The sequence below is a fragment of the Caloenas nicobarica genome, chromosome 10 (assembly GCF_036013445.1).
Source record: "Caloenas nicobarica isolate bCalNic1 chromosome 10, bCalNic1.hap1, whole genome shotgun sequence".
Lineage (NCBI taxonomy): Eukaryota > Metazoa > Chordata > Aves > Columbiformes > Columbidae > Caloenas > Caloenas nicobarica.
This window is the reverse complement of record NC_088254.1, coordinates 13,995,897-14,017,974: the sequence shown is the minus strand read 5'-3', so window position 1 is coordinate 14,017,974 and position 22,078 is coordinate 13,995,897. Positions and strand designations below refer to the sequence as shown.

Below are 22,078 nucleotides of genomic sequence, written 5' to 3'. Positions count from 1 at the left end.
AATGCCCACAATTCAGAAGCACTTCTATAGCAGGAAATATGAAGAGCTGAGTTCAGTAATCGAGAAACACGGTAACAATTTCCATGTACGTACTTGTTACCCATTTATTCCCTGCTTATTGTTGCCCTACCTACATGTTCAGTTTTAATTTGTCTTTCGTTCAGCCTTTTGGGGATTATGGTGTTTTACAGAGGCTGCCATCCATCCATGTGCTATAGCGTAGTCCCAAGCACATCTGCTGATTAAGATCCTGTGGAGGCGTATGGCTTGTACTTTTCATATTGAAAGGAGTTGTTTAAAGACAATAAAATAAATTGAAAGTGTTCTTACAAAGAACACTTACCTTGAGGTAAGAAAAAATCATACCTTCTCAACCATTCAGTCTTTACATACCTCTTCAATACCTCAACAGTACATACTAAGAGGCAGATCGAGATCTATTTACACAGAGAAGTGCACCTTATTTCAGTCATCATAAATGAGTAAACCAATTTACATGGTCCACAAACTAAGGCCCAGAAATATTTTATTTTATAAAATTTGGGCAGCAGTAGACCAGAATAAAAAGTTATATCAGAAGAAACCTAGCTCAGTAGTAACGAAAAAAAAAGTTATGGCAGATCACTCCAATTTCTACTTTCTTTGGGGGAGTCAAGATTCCCTCACTCTATTTCTAGCTTTGCCTTTAGCACAGCAGAGGACACTGATCAAATCCATTACTCTCCTTGGACGACTGAATTAATCCAGTGTATACACAGAGACGACTGTCATTACCTCCTTTCCTTGTGTTTGATATGTAAGAATTTGCATATTTATACTACACTGACAATCCTGTATCTTTGATCATCTGAAGAATCTAACTTGTACTGCTTCAGACTGTGTACCTCTTTCTTTCATCACAAGAAGAGTTTCGCACCAAAGATCCGTTACGAAGCTGACATATAAAGTGACGATGCTGTAAACCTACAGGGCGGCCTACACAGTGACTGGAACACTAAAAAGTGAGAGAAAAGGATGAGGGGAAAGAGAAAGAAACAACCAAGTTAATCACATATACTAGCAATATATTAGCTTAAAACATGATATATATAGTAAGGGATTAGCTTATAAAATATATTGAAACTAATACTCAGGTTTCAGCTCACATCTTTAACAACGCAAAGTAGGTCAGACGTGACCAAAAAAAAAAAAAAAACCCACAAAAAACCAACCAACAACACAAAAAAACAACCAAACAAAAACCCCACGAAAACCAAAACAAAAAACAACCAAAAAACCCCAAAACAAACCACACCAACTAGGATTTGTAATTCACTGCTCTGAAAGGTAATTACAACTGGTGCCATATAGCTCACTCTTTGTGCAAGAGAATAGATGTTCAGCCCATGGAATGACAACGCTGATACACTTTTATACCAAAAGGAGTTTCCAGACAAACTCTGTAACTTACCTGTCCTTGCGTCTGTACTGTCCCCCCTGTACACAAATGACCCGTACATGGTTTCCTTCCCACAGGACGATCTCTGTGTACACAAGCACCTGGTAGCAGCGTGAGCACACTGCCATTGGCTTTTACTTGTTGACAAGTTATTTGTCGATAGTGAAATCCATTGCCACAAGACGCAGAGCACTCAGACCATGGACTAGTTACCCACCTGTAGGATGCAGAGGTAAATTTGTAGCAACCATAAAAGCATTGCAAACTTGCTGGTACTTTGCAGCAATCTGTTTGCAAATAAAGACCAAAAAAACCTGTCACTGCAAGTTTTAGTTGTGAGCAAAGGTAGAATCAGAGCTTTTTCAGCTGTTAGGCAAGGCTTTATAAATTTGGTTAAATGACGACTTCCAAGATAAGTGTGGCTCAATATATGCTAACAGAAGTTATACGGCTTCTTACCCAAAAGGTTATATTAGGTAAACCCTATAGACCCTGCTGGATTTAACATTTCTGAAGGAAGAACAGGGTACTTTTCTGTAACTTATAAAATGACTGGTACTGATTTACTTACTACTAAGGTGAAGGGTGTCATAACTCATCCAAATTTATTACATCAAGATCTTGCTAGATAATGGCTCAAGCAGAACATGTTATTTATTGATTAGGAGCTGCAAAGATTTAGTCTGTCTTGGCAGCTAGGAACAATACTGGGGAAGCAACAGGTGGTAATACAATTTATTTCACTTGATCTTTTCATAAATCTAGGCTAGAAATACAGAATGGGACTCTACGTGTAGCATAACTGTGACAACAGGAAAAATATTTTATTCTCTTTAGTAATTATTTCATTTTCATACAGTGAAACAGTTTATATCCATTCAAGAAAGATTAATCTTTTACAGTCTGGACTTTTGTCTTTTTCTTCCTTTTAAATCTCAAGTACTTTTGCAAACATTTGGTGCAGTGCATGCACAGCAAGTCAGCCAGGCCCAAATTTGGCAAACACTTAAAGCACAAGTGAAGCACATGCTTAAACTCTTATATTTGCTTAACTGTACTTCTATGCTGTGCTGAAAATAAGTGATTAGACACATGCAAACCACTTTGAATTACAAGGGCCCATGACACTGACCATACATCTAATCCTTTGTAATTCTATGGATACGTTTTAAAGAGTTGCCCTGGGGTAAGAAGATTGTGCAGAAATCAGTAAGTGGGAAATGGAAAGGGCGGCACTAGGAGCCAGATACAGGGCTGTTTTCCAGGTATCTGGGATGCACTTCCTATATGGGAAGCATGGAATACTTCATAAAAGAAAAACAACTTTTATGTTAGCATGTACGTATAATTCAAGGTAGAGTTAATTATGTTAGTATTCACACAATTCCCTTCCACTGGTAAATTCATAAAGCCAAATTCAAAGCGAAATAAATCTAAGCATTTTTTTAAAGAGAATTTAGGTCCCAGTCTGTTTAGCCATATTAAATAACTGCTTGGGGTTTTTTGTGGTGAATACTGTGATAATTAGAGATTGTTAAGTCACGCACTGCAGTCCTCTGAAAACGCACAACCTTGCTCGGGGGAGCACTGGGCCCTCTAGTATCCTCCTAACTCTCTGTCATCTGCTCTGAATGGCTGAATTTTAAGAGGGAAACCTGCAACTGAGTCTGTGTGCTTCAAATGGTTAGTTCTATTTCAGTATTTTTCCACTGGCAATAAGTTTGCTTGTTATGGGCTGGCTGGAGTTCACACTCACAATTTAAAATTTTGGCTGCCAATAATGAAATATAAACTAATTTCTCCTGATATTTATCTGTTGCTATGTTTTCTGTTTTTGACACAGAGTTTAGAACACACTGGCAAGATGCACTCCCAGAATGTCAGCTAAGGTCTTAACACACCTCTCCAAACATTTTCCAGCAACGGACAACTCCAAAATGTGTGCATGACTTTTCATCCCTCACAGATTTTTATGTTGCTGACAGGGATGGCCAATTCTTTTAAGCAACGGAAAGCACTTGTTTTGAGGAGTCTTGGGGGATTTCCTGCTAAAAGCCTTGAGAAACGCCTTGTTGAGCTGGAATGCTCAGTGCAACTCACGAAGTGTAGAGGTAAGGTTTTGGCTTTTGGAATCAGATGTTGTGGTATACTTGCCTCTGATATAAACATTTTCTGACTGAAGATCACAAGGTACTCCAGTTAATCCAGTGAGAAAATTGGCAAGGAAGGACATGCAAAGAGCGTGACACTGTGGTGAGGGGTATTAGCAACAAATGAGGCATTCCATAGTAAACATCCTACTCAGAGCTCTGCTGGCATGGAAGGAGAAGAGGCAAACAGATTCCACACACAAGTATCCTGGCTGCTCTAAATGTAACGAGTTTTCTCTTGGGGCATTGTCACAGATTCCACAAAACTAGCGCACCGGTGACTCAGAGAGATCTCCAGCTTAGCTTTCAAGGTGTGAGTGTGGTAGCAGCAAGACTTGCTGTGGCAGCACTGAGACTTGCACAGAGCTCATTTATTCAGGTGAATCAAGCATTCCCCTACTTGCTTGTTATCCATTTTCACATGTCATGCTTTAGGGTTCACGATGAAATAAAACCCACATTTCAGACTCTTGAGTATGAACACAGAAACAATTTCAGGAGGCTGTGAGTGCATTTTAATACGCATAGAGCACACAGAAAGAGAATAGAAAGGAGTTTACCTGGCAGGGCAGTCATTTGTGTTACATGACTGGTAAATTATCTCTGGCTCTTGCAGCCCTCTGCATAACGATTCATTTACTTTCTGTTTCTCTGCATTCACGCACTGCAGTCTTCTGGAGCGGGTTCCTGAATTCCCACAGCTAGCAGAGCAAGTACTCCACTCAGCATATTCCCATTTATGATCTGAGAAATGTAATTGAAAGTAGTGTGAGAGAGGCACTATACTTTGTGTCACATTTTAATTGACTTGGCAGCATATTCTATAAGCTAGAGAGATACTGCATCCTCTGCAGAAAAGCAAATATTTCAGCACTGTGAAAAGGGATCATAAGCCAAAGTAGAATTTAGTCCTACTCAGCTTCCCCTCAAGTTCAGCCCTTACATATGAGCATGAAGTTCTCTATAAGGCAAATGCGATCAGCACATGTGCACATGAAGGGCAGAACCTTGCTCACAGTAGGAACTGATGAACTTCTTTAAAAACTTTCATAACATTTTTATACAATGACCATTAAAAAGAGGAAACTGTAAATCAGGCTCTCCAGATTTCCTGCTGTTCTAGAAAAAGTTTATTCTGAAGAAAACTCATCTTACTCCAGACACTTCACATAATTTGCGAATTTAAGAGAATCCTGTACTAAACTATAGAAAAGTATTTAATGCATAAATAATTTGCCACCAAGGCATCTGGCAAGATGAAAAAGGGATTTATTTTAAGGGGCATTTTGTATTAAAATCCGATGACCTCTAACAATTACTACCTTATATTTAGTCACAATTCCACACTTAGTCCTTCCCCCACAATTCTTTTTTTTTGACACTTGGTAAAAGACGAAGTACTATGCAATGTTGACAGATTTTTATGTGATCACAGGAGCTGGATTTTTCTGTAATAACCAAGAATAATTGATAGCTACCAGCTGTGTCCACAGGCTCACTCTTCCAGCACATAATGAATTCTTTAACTTATTGTTTTTCAATGTTTCCTTATTACTTCTGGGTTTCTTAAAATAATACAAAAGGGCCTTTTTCAAAGTAGAAACAGTTAAACTTACTGACTGCAGCTATGATGGAGAGACTATATTGTTTGTTTAACTAGGATGATACTATTCAGAAGTGCCCTCAATACGCCTACTGTGCAAAAACCATTGAAGGAGATTTTGCAGTCTTCACAAATGCATGGGTATTTCAGTGATGAAACATTCACATAAGCATCAGAGTTAAAAGCTCATAACTAGAAAATGGGATCTCCCCAAAATACTGACCAGCCCAACTGGAAAGGGTACTGGGCAACGAAAAGGCTAAAGCTAAAGACTGCAGTCGGATAGTTCGATGCCTGGCTAGACCTGTTCAAAAATTCTGACTTCAATGAGATCAATATCAGGACGAAGGGCTGGATATACTTTTTCTTTACTTTGCAAATGTGACTGGCTCCACAACTCCACGCATACCGGAACCATTCTCGCCCATCAAAATAGCCCCGTGGCAGTCACTGAGAATACACTGACACACAGCATAGGGGATTTGCAAGACCTGACCTTACACCTTGAGTCCTTTGCATGTAAACAGGAAGTCAAATCATATTGATGGGATAATTGATAAATCACATACAAAAACTTTCAATTTCAACAGATACTTGTTTCTAAACCTGATTTTCATTTCCTGGTTATCGACCAATTAGAGATTTTTTTGGTTTTTTTAAGTGTCAAACAGAGTTTGGTACTTTGCTGCCAGACTCTCAGTAGGATCCAAGTTCCTAACTCCCTTTTTTAAAGCCCAATTATAATGTAATTAGTTTTTAAAGCACTTTAAATATTTACAGTCGTTCTAAAATGTTTGCATATACAGCCTATTGTCCTGCTGGTGCATATATTTATATAAGATCCTTGTCAAATTCATCTTTAATCCTCAGGTGCACATTTTATAACCTAATAACGGAAATGTAGTTTTGTGCAAGCGCATTACATTGGAGAACATTACAAAATGTTCTGGAAAATTGAACATTGAAACTGACGAGTGTGCATGTGCCCTAGTACATTGATAAGTTTAAGGGTGACTATTAATACAATAAGATGGTTACCATAGCATTGTAATGACACTGGAATGTGACAATGATATTAAAATTATTTCGATTATAATTAAGATATTTGCAAAGATGACCTCAAAATCAGTTTTGTTTCAATTTGGTGGGCTATCAAGGCAGCAATTTGTATGATTTGTTGAAGGGGAAGCTGAGAAAACCTGCCTGATTTAAAACTGTTTAAGCAGCTAGACACTGAATCAGGCAACATTTTCTCAGCTACAGAGGTGAGAAATGAGGACCCTCACATGATATTTGGATGCACATTGACTCCCATATCCAACTCCCAGTCTGGACATCATCTAGTGACTTAAATGGAAGTATTCATATATGTGAAATTAAAGATGTATTTATGAATTACTTGCTATGTATAAAAGCAGGTTACGTTTCAGGGAAGTCTTTACAAAGTCAAATAAAATATTTCAAAATTTAAGAATTTGTCATATAATTTTCAACAAACCTTCCTTCTTGACATTTACCCAAACTGACATTGGTTTTGCAGTAGCCGAAGTCCAACATTGGAATTGTCCAGCAAATTGACCCGAGTTGGTGTTCACCTCTAGGATATGACCCCCAGCCAGGGTTCGGTATTCCAAGGTCTTAACTTCGGCAATGGGACTACCTCCGAAAAGCCAGTGAACTGTATTTCTGTAGCTGGGCAGCACTGGGCAACCTAAAAATCAACAGTATTTTAGCAGGTTTTTCTATAAACATTGAAATGTTTGTGGATAAGTATGTGTGATTTTGTGATTCTGCGCAAAAGACCTCAGCAGCCTAAATAAAAAAACAACTATGCATAAAATCACTGAGGTCCAAGCCATGGCCTAAAATCCTGACTGCCCCTTGAGGGTTATCAGCTGGGTAAGCTGGTGTTTACTTAGCACAGTTCTTTATATTTTGCCTTTCAGTAAGTTCTTACAAACTTAACTTCTGTATGAACTAAGGGCATAAGGGGAACAATTATTTAAATGGAATGAAGACTTCATTCCAGACTCTACAATGTGCAAATAGGTTTGTACTGAAAGTTTCTATCTATTTTGGAAAGGAGTCCTAAACACATTAAATGAAATTGCTGCATTTTTGCTCCATAGGCACAAGCAGGGATGGAAACAGGGATATTCATTTAGAAAAATAAGAGAACAGTTCTAGAGCCCAGCTGAATTTCCTCCCATTGTTTTCGAGTGAAGCTCAAATTGAAATTATGCAGCTTCAGTCTCACGGTGGGTCACCTACACAATGCATGATTTTAATTTTAAATTTTAAAACACTTTTTGAAGAGCTGAATCAAAAAATAATTGTCTTTCTTACTCTGAGGCTCCCTCCCTGATGACAGAAAGCTGAGATATGGTTAGGAAATCCAGAAGGTCACCAAACCCAGACCGTTAGGAATTACCCTCACTTTCTCTTTGGGGCCCTTTCCACTTTAATTAAACGAATAAATAATTTAAATGACAAAGCAGACAAGACAACATACCCATTCTCAGCGGATCTCCAGGTGCCACACTGACATTTGTACCAATTCCAGATGCCATTAGGACACGCTTTCTTCTGCTTCCCTTTGATAATAGAGTGTTATTCTCTACAAATCTTTGTTCTGTAACACAATGCATAAGCTCTCTTAGTGAGAATTAAATCAAGATGATGAAAAAAAATTGTAGCAAAATATCCAACATGCTAGTTGTGGAGCAGAAGGACAGTAGCACTTCGGAATTCTTTAGGATCAATCAGCTTCATTTAGGCAGTTAAATTGTTTCTCTAAGAAATACAACTTCAGATATTTAAACAGGGAGATGCAGAAATTATTTCAAATGTTTATGCAAGTTTCTAAGTTCATGAAATTTTATTCGTTTAAAATATAAGACTGTAACACTTAGTGTAAAAACAACATTTACAGCACATATGATGTATTTCCTGTTTCTCATGACAATGTTGTATTGTTTCATTACTGGTTTTTCACATACAGAAATTTTAATAAAATTAAAAATAATTCTCTTAATGGAATCAGGCCAATTCCTCTGTTCAATTAGATGGAATTATGACAAAGTGTCACAACAGAAAAAAATAAAATCTCTTAAAATCTCATTACGCATAGAGATAGGACAATGTATGCAGAATCATATGCCTGTCACTATAGCAACTCCTCCTTTTTATCATATGCCAGACAGAATAACTGCCAAAAATGTGGGCAATCTGTCACTAACACACAGTTCTTGCTACTTAGTCAACATTCCCGTTTTAAGGAACACGCATAAGATCTATGATTCTCCTTCCAGAATGGTTTAAAACTTCCGTTATATCCTGACATCTGTGGCTCATTTTACATTGGTTCGATGTTTTTCCTCAGTGGGCAATGTCTGTACAAAGCCTCCTGCTCGTCTGTGTAAACAGTGGCACAAAAAAGTCTCCCAGAACCACAGCAAGGCCAGTCCCAGCCAGGCAAAAGGCTGGTTGCCTTGTCAGTCCTTAGGAACTTGGATTAGAAAGGTTGCACAGATTGTGCTCTACTGCTTGACTGCCCCGTGTCAGGCAGTAGTTGCTGTAGTGAAGTCCAAAGGGCTGATGTGACATTGCTTTAGACAACATTGAGTCAGTGCAACCTGCAAGTCCTGACACCAGAAGTTCTCCCATTTCATTGCAGTTTTGCACAGCCAAAAAAAAGAGTAGAATTTGGCCCTATCCTATCCATCAAGATTTATTTAAACTAATGTCATATGACCAGGAATAGAAATGAAATTCAGACTCTTGTGAGCAATCTTCCCAGTCACATAATTATACTAATATTCCTCTTTGGAACATCTGAAGTTTTGATGTAGTCCAGGAAAACTGAAACCAAGAAGGGAGCTTCAGTCTATACTCATCCTCACACAGAGACTCTTATGTCTTTGGTACGTCTTCCTTGGCCAACAGGTCCAAACATCTATAACCCGCCCTACACATGTGTGCCTAAGACAGCAAGCTTCGTTGCAGGATCGGCCATGTATAACTGTTGTACGTCGTACAGCAAAATGATGAGAAAATTAATCCCTAGAGCTGAATGATCCATTTATCGGAGCTATTTGCAAGGCATGATTGTATTATACAGTATTACATTATTAATCTTTCAATAGACTAATTTAAATCCAAGTTTTCTTTACATTTTGTATTCTGAGAGTTAGCAGTTCATATTCAGAATTTTTTGTTTTCCATGTCCCTACATTTTATTAGCCTCTATAATTAAAAAAAAAGAAAAAAAGAAAAACCAATCCCCCAACCGGCCTTTGCTTTCATTTCACTGCATGCATTTCCCTGCAGATTTTCCAAATAACTCAAGCCTGCCTCATTTCCCTAGGAACAATGTAATATGACAGAGGGTTTAGTTTTCTAATGTGTGTGCTGGTTTAAGGGAAGCAAGAAAATGGAACAACTTTTGAAGTGACAAGTCAAACCATCTGTACCTAGAGCCACTATTACAGGAAACACAAAATAGAAAACAGATCCCAGGGAGTGAGATGCAATCAAAATTTCCAAGATCATAATAAAGTGTTAAATATACCCCCAACTATTTTACTGGTTAAACTTCATAATCAAAGTGGTTCACTGCTGTTATCAGTAAGGAATTTTCACTTAGCACTTACCGGTTAAGTGCAGAACAGACGCAGCTTCGGCTTTGCCGAGAGTGTTAGTTGCTCTGCAAGTGTATGTTCCTGCATCTTCATAGGAAACATTCCTCAGAAATAAAGAACCATTCAAAACCAGGAAAGAATTGATTTGTAGAATGTCTTTCTTCTTAAACCATACTATGTTTGGTTGGGGAACACCTTGGAAATGCAAATAATTGAAACATTTATTATGAGAGATAAACCATAGGTTTTATATTGCTGATTGCTACCGTAACATCAAAGAATCATGAAATTCCTTTGTCATTTCATAGATAGTATAAGTCAAAGAAACAACATTGCAGCAAAACAAGTGCTTTTTCCACTCACAACAAACCTCAGTTGTGAGCTCTAGTAATAATTCAGCATCCCACTGAGATGAAAGGTTGAGCATAGAACAGCTTTAAAACTGCTACCGGTCCTACAACAGTAACATGATCGGGTGCCTTGCTACTGAAAGATGTGAGACCATTACCCCCAATCAGGACCAATTAACCTAAAGATCTGCACAGCATCTTTTAATTCAACCTGCATCCCAGAATATATGAAGGAGTAAATATTCAATTTCTAACTAAAAATAAAGAAAAAAAACAAATGGAAGCAAAATATTTCTCTTGAAGAAAAAAATGTACATATTTGCCAATTAGATTAGAAAATACATGTGGCTGATTTCTGCCAAAAAAGCTCCCAAGAACTTCTCCAAGTAGTAAATGTCATATATACAGCCTGTAACAATGCAGTGTGAAGAAAAAGGAACAGAAAGAGCTATTAACAACTAAACAAGGGACTCAGTTGTTAAGAAATCTCATTTACCATGTCACAGAAAGCCAAAGGTCTATCGTCATTCCTACTGTAAAGCTTGAACTCTGGGAAAGTCGGCATTTGCAGATAATTTGTCATTCTAAATTTTAATAAATGAGTTAACTTTGGACATTTTTTTTTAATTAGACGGTTATTTTTTTTTTCCACTGGCACAATACCACCTCAGTGGGAGGACTTCTCCCATTTTATTTTCCTCAAACATTTGCCTTTAAAAGGATATTGTGCAAGTTGGCAAATCAGACACTTCATTGCTTGTGCTCTGGTTGAGCTGCCACAGCAGAAATGCTCTTTCAAAGCTCCAAAACCCCAGATAAATCAATGGTAAGTCTGACATATGTGGCACAGTGACTTGCCACAGAGGTGCACAAAGATGCAGGGCACAAGACAAGTCAGAGCAGTTTAACTGTTTTTCACCTGAACTCCGTTTTCTCTAGATATGTTGATCAGTGCTCACTGAAGACTACCAAAATGGTTCTGCTGTAGAAGCTGACCCGAATGTGGGACATTTGGAAGTTTCAGCCATACTGAATGCTAATTCAGTCTCCTCTCTTCACAGATCATTGTGCAGTATTACTTTACAGATGATGCCTTCATGATGTGGAATAGCCTTTAGGAGCAACTTTAACATTTCAATCACTGGCTTAGCACTTCCAATGCGCACCTCAAGTTTTTTCCTTTACTGTAATAGGAACCAGACACAGTTTTTGGAACCTGCTATTTCACTGAAGGAAAAAACTCCCCCCACCATTTTGTCTAGAAAGAAACACTCTTCTGCATAATCACAGATTTTATTCTAGACAATTTAGCAACAGTTCAGGGCTTTTAAACTTGTAAGATTGTGTTTTAATGAATGAAACTGCATAAAACAAAGTACAGATCTGCAGGGTGCACAAGTGTCCAAAAAAACAGGCTGTTTTTCAAATTTCCAGAAGAAGTTTTATGCCACTACAAAAAATCCTTTTGGAATTGGGATGAGGACTTGTTTTAAGGGTCTTTTTTCCATTTTACCCCAGCTTTCTGGCTAAAGTGTATCATTCTCAGGCATATTTTTCCTTTACAGTGTACTTTCCGTGGCCATTCAGGCACATATACTTACTATACAGATGGGCTGAGGAGGTGTTGTGATGATGCTGAGCTTTTTTAACCTAAGGCCTAGAGGTTTGCAGCCAGACTACCCTCACTGGCACCAAAATCCTGCAGACCAGTCAGAGCCAAAAATAAGCCAGAAGCAGCATGGTTGAGATGGGACTGAACTCAAAGATTTGAAGTCAAATTCCACAAAAGAGAAAAACGTTTGGAAAGGTTCAAATTTAAGATTTTAACTCGAGCCTCTATCAAACTTCAGCCCAATATCACCCCATGAGGCAGTCTTCCCTCTGCTCTCAACACAGCATTCAGAATTGTACCTCATTCCTGGGACTTAAGTAAAATATTTCTTTCTTCCAAACTGGGTTTGTATTCTAGAGTTTATCCTGGAAAAATTGCCATGTCTCTGCTCTTCTACCCATGTCTCATTCAGAGACACGTAGAGCCTTTTAAAATCTGGAGTTCAGTTTGCAGAACAAATCTGCAGAAAAGCTTTGCCTCTCATTTTAAGTTCAAAATTGGGTATCTGTCACACACCTTAAACTTAATCTAAATTATAGCAAATGATTGCTCTTTGTTTCTCAAAGAGCTGTACGCATTTCTCTTTAGGGGAAACAAGCAAGTAATACCACACACACACGCAAGTAAATCAGGCCATTTCTCAAGCGAATAGTGTGAATACGGACACACAAATTCTAGGTCTAAGGAGCAGAAGTGCATGGCAGTCCAGCAACCAGCCCGGCTGAAATGCGCAATGAACTCATTCAAGCAATCTCAGGCGTGCTGCCACTTAGAGATAAAGTGGGGAGGGGGAAATCCACGAAAAAAGATCAGTTAAATGTGCCATGAAAAAAACAACACTATTATGCATTATACATGGTCATTGCATGCTGTCATTTTAAAACAGAGTTAATGTTCTCTAGATACCTTCAGGCTGCATCCATAAACATGAGCTGTTTGAGCTAAACATAGCAGCGGGGACAATCACAACACTCCTGCATTGTATTTTACCTGAAACTATAGCGAAGTAACATTTTTATCTAAGAGCCAATAATTTTTATGTGAACCGTGTGCTGAGTCCCTCCGATCTGGCCTCTTCACAATGATTTCAAGGACCCTTCAAATTTTTGCATTTCACAGTCCCTTTTCTTTCACAAACGTTTGTATTATATGGAAACCAATTTGCTATCTGAGAATGAGCTTGGGAGATATTTGAACATCCGCTGAAGACCAACTGGTATTTGCAATCAACCTCCTTCCATGTCCTTTTTCGTGGGTGTTTGGTTAGGGTGCCATTAAGAGTATTAAGGCAAATCCTCAGCTGGAGCCCTGAGCTAAGGAAAAACAGAAGATACCTTTTCAGAGAAGAGTTCAGGGACCTGTCACTGGCTGGAGTACAGCACGAAGGGACGAGAAGGGGCAGGACTTGGGGCACTCTGCAGGCAGGACATTGCTATATGCCAGAAAGCAGGGGCCTCTAACCCTGCCTTTCAGGGGAACCTAAAACTGGTGAGCACAAATGTGATATAAAGCTTTTGGAGATGTTCATCCAGAGAGACGTAGTAGAGACTCTGGCTAGAAAAAAGTTTTATTGTGTGATGCTATCCCATCTGCTGATAGACACCCTTTAAATAGATTAGAGTAATAATGCAGGAGAAAAACACATCCCTTATAGTCCAGCTCCTTTGCATTCTTCGGCAAAGCAGTGTGTACATTTCAAACTCTTCTGGACAGCTTCAGTTTATCCATATGCTCTCATTGCCAGTAAAAAAATCCTTTTTCTGCCATAACTCTCATGAGAGACACTGAGTTCTTGTGCAAATTGTCATTTCTGGAATTCCTATCAGGAGAAACTCTTACTGTTGGAAGATACTGAAACCCACAATTTTTAGGTGCGCATTTACCTTTTTAATAGTCTCTGTGCTTAATGGTACTTCGTATAAAACTCCTTCTCATAACATAGCACACAGCACAACTCCAGCGAAAAAGCTTACATCATGCAGATTTTTGATGCTTTTCCTTTAGAAATTAGACTCCGTATTTACTGCTCCTGAGATAAGATTTTTCTTCCCCACCAGTATGCAGCCCTGCAACTGAGTTACGTCTCACCTAGCAGCTCCTGTGAGAAAGCAGGCAAAGTATATAATTCCCACGTTCCTCATGAAAAGACTCTTACAGTAGCACTGTGAAAAGTATTTTTCTACACAGAAACTGCAGGACAGAGTTCAAGCATACCATCAAAATGCAAGAAAAGCTCTTTTTTTCTACACAAATAGGTAAGGTCAAAAACCTGTGCTTTATCCTTTAGTATTCATGTAAATAAAACTTTAAAAGTTTTAATTACTGTTTTCTTATCCAAGTAGAAACTAAACTAAGCAAAAATAAGCCAAACCATGAGCATAATGGTGTGTTTTCTTTTTTAAATTTTTTTTTCCTCCCTGTTGTGTTTTGTGGTGGGTTGGGGGGGGGGGGGGGGCGTGTTTGGGGTTGTTTGTTTGTTTGTTTTATTGGTTTTTGGTGTGTGTTGTTTTGTTTTGTTTTGTTTTTTCTTAAAGGTGACAAACTGAATGGAGCTGAAATGATACTTAAGCTTTAGGAGGTATTCATAAGACTTCATGGAGAAGTTCGTCCTGTGTACAAAGTGGAATTCTACTGCAGATGCTTGACTTTCCTTTACATAAAGGTTAATTTACATAGGGACTTTATATGGACAAAAATAACATTCACAGTCTTCAAGAGCCTTTTCCACTACAGAATTGTAGTGAGAAGACTTAACAGAGATGTCAAAAAGCTAATTGTATTGAAATTTTAAAATATTTCCTCCTCACTGCTATAATTTTCTGCCCTCTGTTCTGACTCAAAGAGATTTCTACTGTTGTCATTTGTCCTTTCCCAGACAGTTTAAAAATGTCTTTCCTTTCACCTTACTGTCCAAATTTAACACATCTACATAAGCTTCTTATACAGAACGGCTGCCTTTCTGTGTGTTAGAAGACACCAAATCATTTTGGGATTCATTTGCTGCTACTTCTCTTCAGGAAAAAAGTAAATCTTCCAGTTTGTAATCCAGGAAGTCATTCCCTATCTGCATCCAAGAAAATATTAATTTCAAGCTGAATAACTCCTGGTTTGATCCCCAGCCAGTACAAAAAAAGGAAGAGGTATGGGATGGCCTGTAGCCACCTTTGTTTCCTTCATACCCCACCTCCACACAGATGCAGCTGAGGATGAGGCCAAAGGTACCGACTCACCCAAACTGCCAAAGGTTCAGAATCCCTAAGTGCAATTTAGATCCCAGTGATTCAAATGGGAGATCCATCGCTGCCCTCAGCCTGTCGCAGAGTCAAACAATCACATCCTGTGGCTCCAAGTCACGAAAACACTTAAGTCCAGGATTAAACCCATCCCTATTAGGGAATGCAATTAAACACATGCTTAATTATAAGGATGGCTGTCATCATCCTTCAAGGATGCATTCCTGAACTTAGGCCTTCTTAGTCTTAGAAAAACCTTAAAAATCAGAATCTTACTCTTGTAATGGATCTAAATCCTATGATGGTAAAAATTTCTACTACAGACCTAAGTGGCAATAAAACTTTAAAATTACTTTAATCTATTTTTCTGACCTCAAACACAGGTTATTTTCCACTAGCACTGAAGCAGCTCTAAAATACTCAATGTTCCATGAAAAAAGTAATTTTCCACCATGAGCGGCCCTGGGACAGCGAATGTTATGGAAAAAAAACTCCTGCTCCGGATGGGACTGTGAAACACGTGTTTAAAAAAAGAAAAAAAAAAAAAAAAAAAAAAAAAAGAGGAATCCAACACTATAGGGTGCCCTTAAAATATTCAGTGTTCAAAACCAAATTTCCTCCAACCTTGAAAGCCCTATGAAATATTACACGCCATAAAAATCTTGGCCAACTAAATAGTTGCTCTAAAACATTGGATATGTCTTCAGAATTTTTCCCCCAGCTATGTAGAATCTCATAAAGTATTCTGTATTTCCCATTCAAGAGCAAGGCAGAACTGTGCTGGCACAAATCACATTTTGCTGCACTTCACTAAAAATTTACCTAACTTTAAAGGCTAAATTTGCGTGTAATCTTTCAGAGAAAACAATTCTGGGTCAGTAACATACACAATGAATGTCACTTGATTATTTATGCTACACTCACTAGCACCTACAGTGGATTTAACATAAGTTACAATGCAATTTCTTTGATTGATACATCTTCATATTTTCTCTAGCAGAAGTCGCAATCTGACTTTATATTCATCTGAATGACGCTTGAACAATCAATTTCTGACAAATCCTAAAAAGCCTAAATCCTGCTGCTACTGAGATTACCTGTATGAATCTTACCAACTCCAGCACGAATAATGCCCTTGCACAGAGAGCCAGTGTGAGATTTAGGTATTTGGTTTGATCCCCCAACATGCCCTCAGACACTGCCCCATTCTCTCGCAATCTTTCAGAGCTATTACCTCTGCAAGAGCTCCTCTTCCTAGGTGGTAGCAACATTTGGCAGGATTTAGGTATACTTACGGACATCTGGCAACCTCCTTAGAGGGGTTCCTGAAGCAAGATCCCTTCCTATCCCACCCTTGCCACAGCTCTGTCGGGTTCTGTTTAGTTCTCTGGCTGTCAGCTGAAAATGAACTTGATCTTTTTTCCAGCTGGAGAAGTTTAAGGCTAAGATTTTTTTTTCAAAATCCAGCATTTAAAATAAGGCAACTACATTTAGACAACTAAACAAGAGGATCCGCATTAAGTATGAACTCAAATTACTGCTACATTAAACTTTCTAGTCAACCCTCAACATAGACTGGGTTGGTGTGCGTTAGGGCAATTCTACAATTCAGCACTGTTATTGGAGACTGTTTTGCCCAACTGGTTAGTAATTATACTTTCAATTTACTGAACAGCCATGCTATTATATATCAACCAAAGACTCAGACATTTACGGTCATAAAGTAGATATATACTCAGGGACTTTGAAAATACAATTTTATCAGAAATTAAAGAACTACCCAGGAATCGCCATTAGTCAGACCTGAAGTCTACCTAACTCAGCAATGGGCACCTGGGGATGTGCAGGCAAAGAGTCCTAAAATCATGGCATTTGTTAATGGTCCTTCCTCAATATATCTTCCTAGCTTCCAGAACCAGACATAACACTTAGGCCATGTAATTTTAGGACTGTATAAATGTAGGAGTAGTCACATTCATACAGCCCTAAAATTACATTCAGCCCTTTTAAGGCAACTGCAAGGCTGATGTGGCCCCGGTGAAAATGAGTTTGACACCCCTGACTTAGGCCATCGTGCTTCTTTCCTCTAAATTGCTCTTCTTTCCAACTTTTCTAGCACTACTGTATCTCCTTTTCGAGATGAGATTAGCAAGTTGCAAACAGGATTTACCACAGCTTTAAGCAATGGCCAATTTATATTTTCTTTTGCCCCTTCCTCTGCCATTAGTTTTGATTTACCTTTATGGACACCACCCAGGGAGTGTGCTGGTGTTCCCACAGAACCAACCACCGTGACTCCACAAACCGTCCTCTGAGAGCAGTCATTCAGGTACAGGCATGTGCACTTGTCTATATTTAAGGTTATTTGTTCTATATGTACATTCATTCTGCAAATATCAACTCTGAACATCCTTTGCCCTCATTTAGCTATTGAACATTATTTGTGTGATCCTGCTGCAGCTCTCTGCAGAGAGTTTTAGATCTGACTAGCCTTTATAAATCTTAATTCTTCACAGCTTTAGTCAACTAACTGTTCGTATTCTTTTTCAGAACGTTTATAAAATGCTGAACATCACAAATTCCAGAACAGAGTCTCAGGGCACCCTACTGGTAACCTCTGTCCACAGTAAAACTTGACCACTTGTTCCTTTCAATCATGTAATCAGGTACTAACCAACAAACTAACCTCTTCTTTTACACTGTGAGAATTTGTTAAACTTTGCCTAGGGAACTTCCTGACAGGTTTTTGCAAATTGAAGTAGGAAGTATCAAGGGAATACCCACATGCTCAATGAGCATTCCGAGAACTCTAATAGATTTTGGAATTTTATCTTCCTCTACACAATCCATCTTAACCCCTACCGAATCAGGAATTTGAAGGAAACCCCTGCCCCAGTAAAGAAATCTGGGAGACAAAGGGAGAAACACCCACCAAAAAAAGCAATGCTATAAATTTTTCCAATTTATGGTGTGTGGTTTTCAGGGGTTTTTGTTTGTTTTTTTCCTCCCCACAAACTCTGTAGGCTGTATCTACATTAGCGGGTAGGAGAGGGCATCAGGAATATGCTTGTAAAGAGACATAGTTGGTACGGAGGTCCCAAAACACACCCGAGGTGTGTTTGGATGAGGGTTGCTTTGAACTACTTGGTGAATCTTGCCTGGATCCTTGGACTTAACTGCCCATTAGTATTTGGAAAGCAATAGGTAGAGTCCCCAGGCACACCTTTTAGTTTAGTTCTATATGAAGGGATTCAGTTTGCAGGTTCCCAGACTGTTGTAGGGCACAAAACAAAGCACAATTAAGCATTTGAAGTAAATCTTTCAGTCCTTCCCACTCATGCCTGATCCAAACAAAACCTGCAATGTAGGTGTAGTAAAAAGAAGCATAAGATCAAAAGAGGTTCCTTTTATTATACTAATTATATAAATAATAAAATAAATCTGTATTTACCCCTTTAAACCTTTGAAATCAATTACTGATATCTTTTAGAACACACAAAAAACCTAAGAGAAATGAAGAGCCAGAATCCTATGTATTAAACTGCTATTTTTCTTCACTGAGATGTCTTCTGAGAGGTTGAGCATAGAAGACAAAGAACAGCATCAAAGTTATATTTGGAATAGCATGGGTAAACAAAGGAACAGATGGAAAATCAAACTCCTGATTTATCTGGACTTGTTTCAAGTTCCAACGCTGAAAACAAGTAGCTGGTCCATCTTCGTGAAACATATGTGCATAAAGATGACCCTGATTCAACAGGTTATGTGTATTTCTCACAAGTTTTTTTTATCTATATGTTATTCTTAGAGACCCAAAATATATTCATAGGAATGCAGAATTTGGATAATGAAGGAGTTTCTACTTTTAAAAACCTCTGTGCCAACATATTTCAGAGATGCAATATAATGTATAAACAACCTCAAATCAGTATATTTCCTTTCTACTCTCTCACCAGGAGGTGGCAGACGATGCACATTTTATGTATCTTTTTATCCTTCCCCCCCCCCGCCCCCCATTATACTTAAGCTCAGAACTTTCAAGATTTCACAATAAATGGAGTCTGACAATTTTAGTTTATTTTAGTAATAATCACAAGACGATCTTTTCTGCAAATACAATAAATGTTATCCAAGAGCAATTTGGAGCAATCAATATTGATATTTATACCATGTGTGTTGATTGAAAAGCTCTTGGCTGTAAGAATGGAATATAAATCTATCCCGAATCTTATGAATATCTTCTAGCATACACTCGTGTGGAAGCTGTAAAAGTGAGTTTATTATAATTAGTGGAAAAATAGTTGTGTTATAGATTAAAATGAGAAAAGAAATCGATACTATTAGCTTCAGTAGTTTAGCTAACTTTTCCTAATCTGTTCTTTGATGTTCTTCTATTTATTAGGATACACCGCTCTTTAGCATTTCAAAGGTTTTCTTTCAACTTGAATGTGATTTTTGGAGTGTGCAAGACTGACTTCCAAATGGACAAAAAGAACCATATCAGTAACAGTGAAAAAATAAAAACCTGCAGTCCACTGGCTAACACCGTGTGTAATATTAAATTTCACATATTTTCCATTAAAATCATCAAACAAGAGCTGTCCTGTGTGACATAGCCCAATGAACCCAGAGCCTCTGAAGTGGAATATAGCTCGTTCTCTTCAGGCCTTGAGGAACTAAGGGTGTGTTGTGCAGCCACTACCCAGCCAGCAGGGGAAGCTGGGAACGTATCTTTCCTTACATCACCTCCTCTCTACCTTTCACAACTGTTTGCGAGATTCTTGGGGAGGCTGCTCCTACCTCCGGTGGAAGTTCTGCTCTATGGCATGATATTCTCTCCTAAATGAACCATTAATTTACCGCTTTGCATATGTGCATAATTTTTATATGTGTTTCAAAAAGAAAATTTCCGAAAAGACCTTACACTGCTAGACACAAAACACAGAACTCAATGTGTAGAGTTATTCACAGAGAAAACTGATTTGAACAGCTATAAAAAGTATTACAGGTTATTCAGCCTAGAGAGAAAGAACACTCAGAAGTCATTGCAGCCAAGAAATTTGAAAGTAATTTAAGAATTCTGCTAGTGGCATGGCACTAATATTTTTCACACACAGACACCTTATTCATTAGATGGTTCTTATGGAGAACTATTTTGTGGCCTAGCAAGAGTCCAATAGGTCAGATATATCTGCTGGATGCCACTGAGAAATCTGCATGAGTGAAGTATGTGTGGAAGGATCCTGACAAGTATTTGTGTTCTTCATGTTCTGCTACAAAGTCTCATCTAATAATTATTCACTCAGGAGAGGCAGAGAAGTTGTTATCCACAATTTCTGTTACTATATGATAACTACTGTGGAGTTGTCATATGCAGAGACAGGAGTTGGACTCAACGATCCTTGTGAGTCCCTTCCAACTCAAGACATTCTATGACACAAATAAAAATTGTCCTTCCCTCTGAGCACTCAGGAGGAAGGGCAGTGAGGAAAGGGTGCTCCCGATGTAGCCACAGTCTGCCAGACACTGGAGGAAGGGCGCTCTCTCATAATTACTCTTACAGCTCATCCTAACAGATCCTCAGCCAATAGACAGTCACATTCAATCACTGTCCAGTGGCATTTTTACTCTAGATATTAACTATAAGGATTTGCTGTTGGCTATTACTCCAAGAAGGTGAAAGATTCTTACTGTAAATCAACATGTCTGATGAGGAGAAAAGGACTCTTGTGGACTCACATTGTCTGTTCGTAGGAAGAGAATTTTCAGAGTGTACAAAAATATTAGTCTTTTTTCCTGAGTCAAACTCTTGTTTGACTGATAATCCATGTGATGTTTTATCAGCATTCACAAAGTTCTCTTCCTAACTGCAAATGGACATATTTTTGGGTTCCACCTAGTAGACAAACATGTTAGCATAAAGTGCTATTAAATTCAACATTCTAAAGTCAGTGGTTTATTACTTTTCATTAAGGAAAGGAGATCAGAAAAACTCTGCTTACATCATTGCGTAAGTTTTTCTGCTTCTAAGGCTTAGTGACATTTTAAGACACACAAGCTCTATTTTATTCACAAACAGTAATACTTATTTCCTTGGCAATGACAGGAAATAAAGCAATTAGATAAATCATTTTTTAAGTCAACACTGGTGTCTTAGCATAACTAAAGTTTGGCTCACAAATATACAACTCTAAAGCGTTTGGAAATCCACAGTCCCATGTGAAAATATTAATTTATATTTAAATTGCTAACTGCTTACCCATCCTAACAATATTAATATTAACAGCGTGACATTAACTCTCTGCTGAATTTGAGATGTAGGTCAGTTACACACAGGGCTGGCAAACTATAGTTGGAAAATATTACTTCATCAAAGAATTAGCCTTGATACAACAGTGAATAGCAGAGCCACATGTCCTAATATATGTCAGCCTGGCGCCACTATTGTATGCAGAACTATTTTCATATATATATATTTCTATCACTACTCTAGTTCAGTATCAACACTCTTTCTGATATGCGCTCCCCCAGCGATACGAATGTGAGCAGCACACTGACTTCTCTGAGGTCTCTCTTTGCACTTGGTTGCAATGTTCATCGTTAATAGCACTTTCATACATCATTTTCAACAAGCAACAAATGACTGACCTTTGCTTATTAAATACTTGACATAATATTACCACTGTGAGTTAAATCTTACAGTTTAAACTTAACAGATAATAATGACAAGATTAAAAAGAAAATATCTAGTTTTCCAACAAAGGACTAGAAAATAAAATGAAGCAGTGAACTGCTTAAATGCTTAAAATGCTTCTGATTAACCTTAATGCTGCTCCACAGATGTTGACCTAAAAAATACCTCTGTGCTGTCATGGCTCAGCACTTTTCTTTGTTTCCTTGCTGCAGCTGCAAACCGATGGCTCTAAAAGGTAAGTTTACTTCTCTGTCAGTTTTAAAGTAGTATTAAGCTATGGCTGGAGATTTCATTTTCGATTTTAACAATAGTCTAGACATATGTGCATCTCAACACAAGGCAAGTTCTCTGATGAGCA

At 38.2% G+C, this 22,078-nt stretch overlaps 1 protein-coding gene across 3 annotated transcripts in view; it reads right to left on the bottom strand.

Annotated features, from left to right (window-relative positions):
- ADAMTSL3 (ADAMTS like 3) overlaps positions 1–22,078 on the bottom strand; it is a 182,312-nt gene that overhangs the window by 2,999 nt on the left and 157,235 nt on the right. For all 3 annotated transcript variants that reach the window (XM_065641638.1, XM_065641639.1, XM_065641640.1), the window contains exons 24-29: positions 9,844–10,026; positions 7,704–7,823; positions 6,690–6,902; positions 4,149–4,332; positions 1,451–1,655; positions 885–994 (exon numbers count right to left, since the gene is read on the bottom strand). In XM_065641638.1, the coding sequence (XP_065497710.1) occupies positions 885–994; positions 1,451–1,655; positions 4,149–4,332; positions 6,690–6,902; positions 7,704–7,823; positions 9,844–10,026 (1,015 nt within the window). The remainder of the gene's footprint in view (positions 1–884; positions 995–1,450; positions 1,656–4,148; positions 4,333–6,689; positions 6,903–7,703; positions 7,824–9,843; positions 10,027–22,078) is intronic.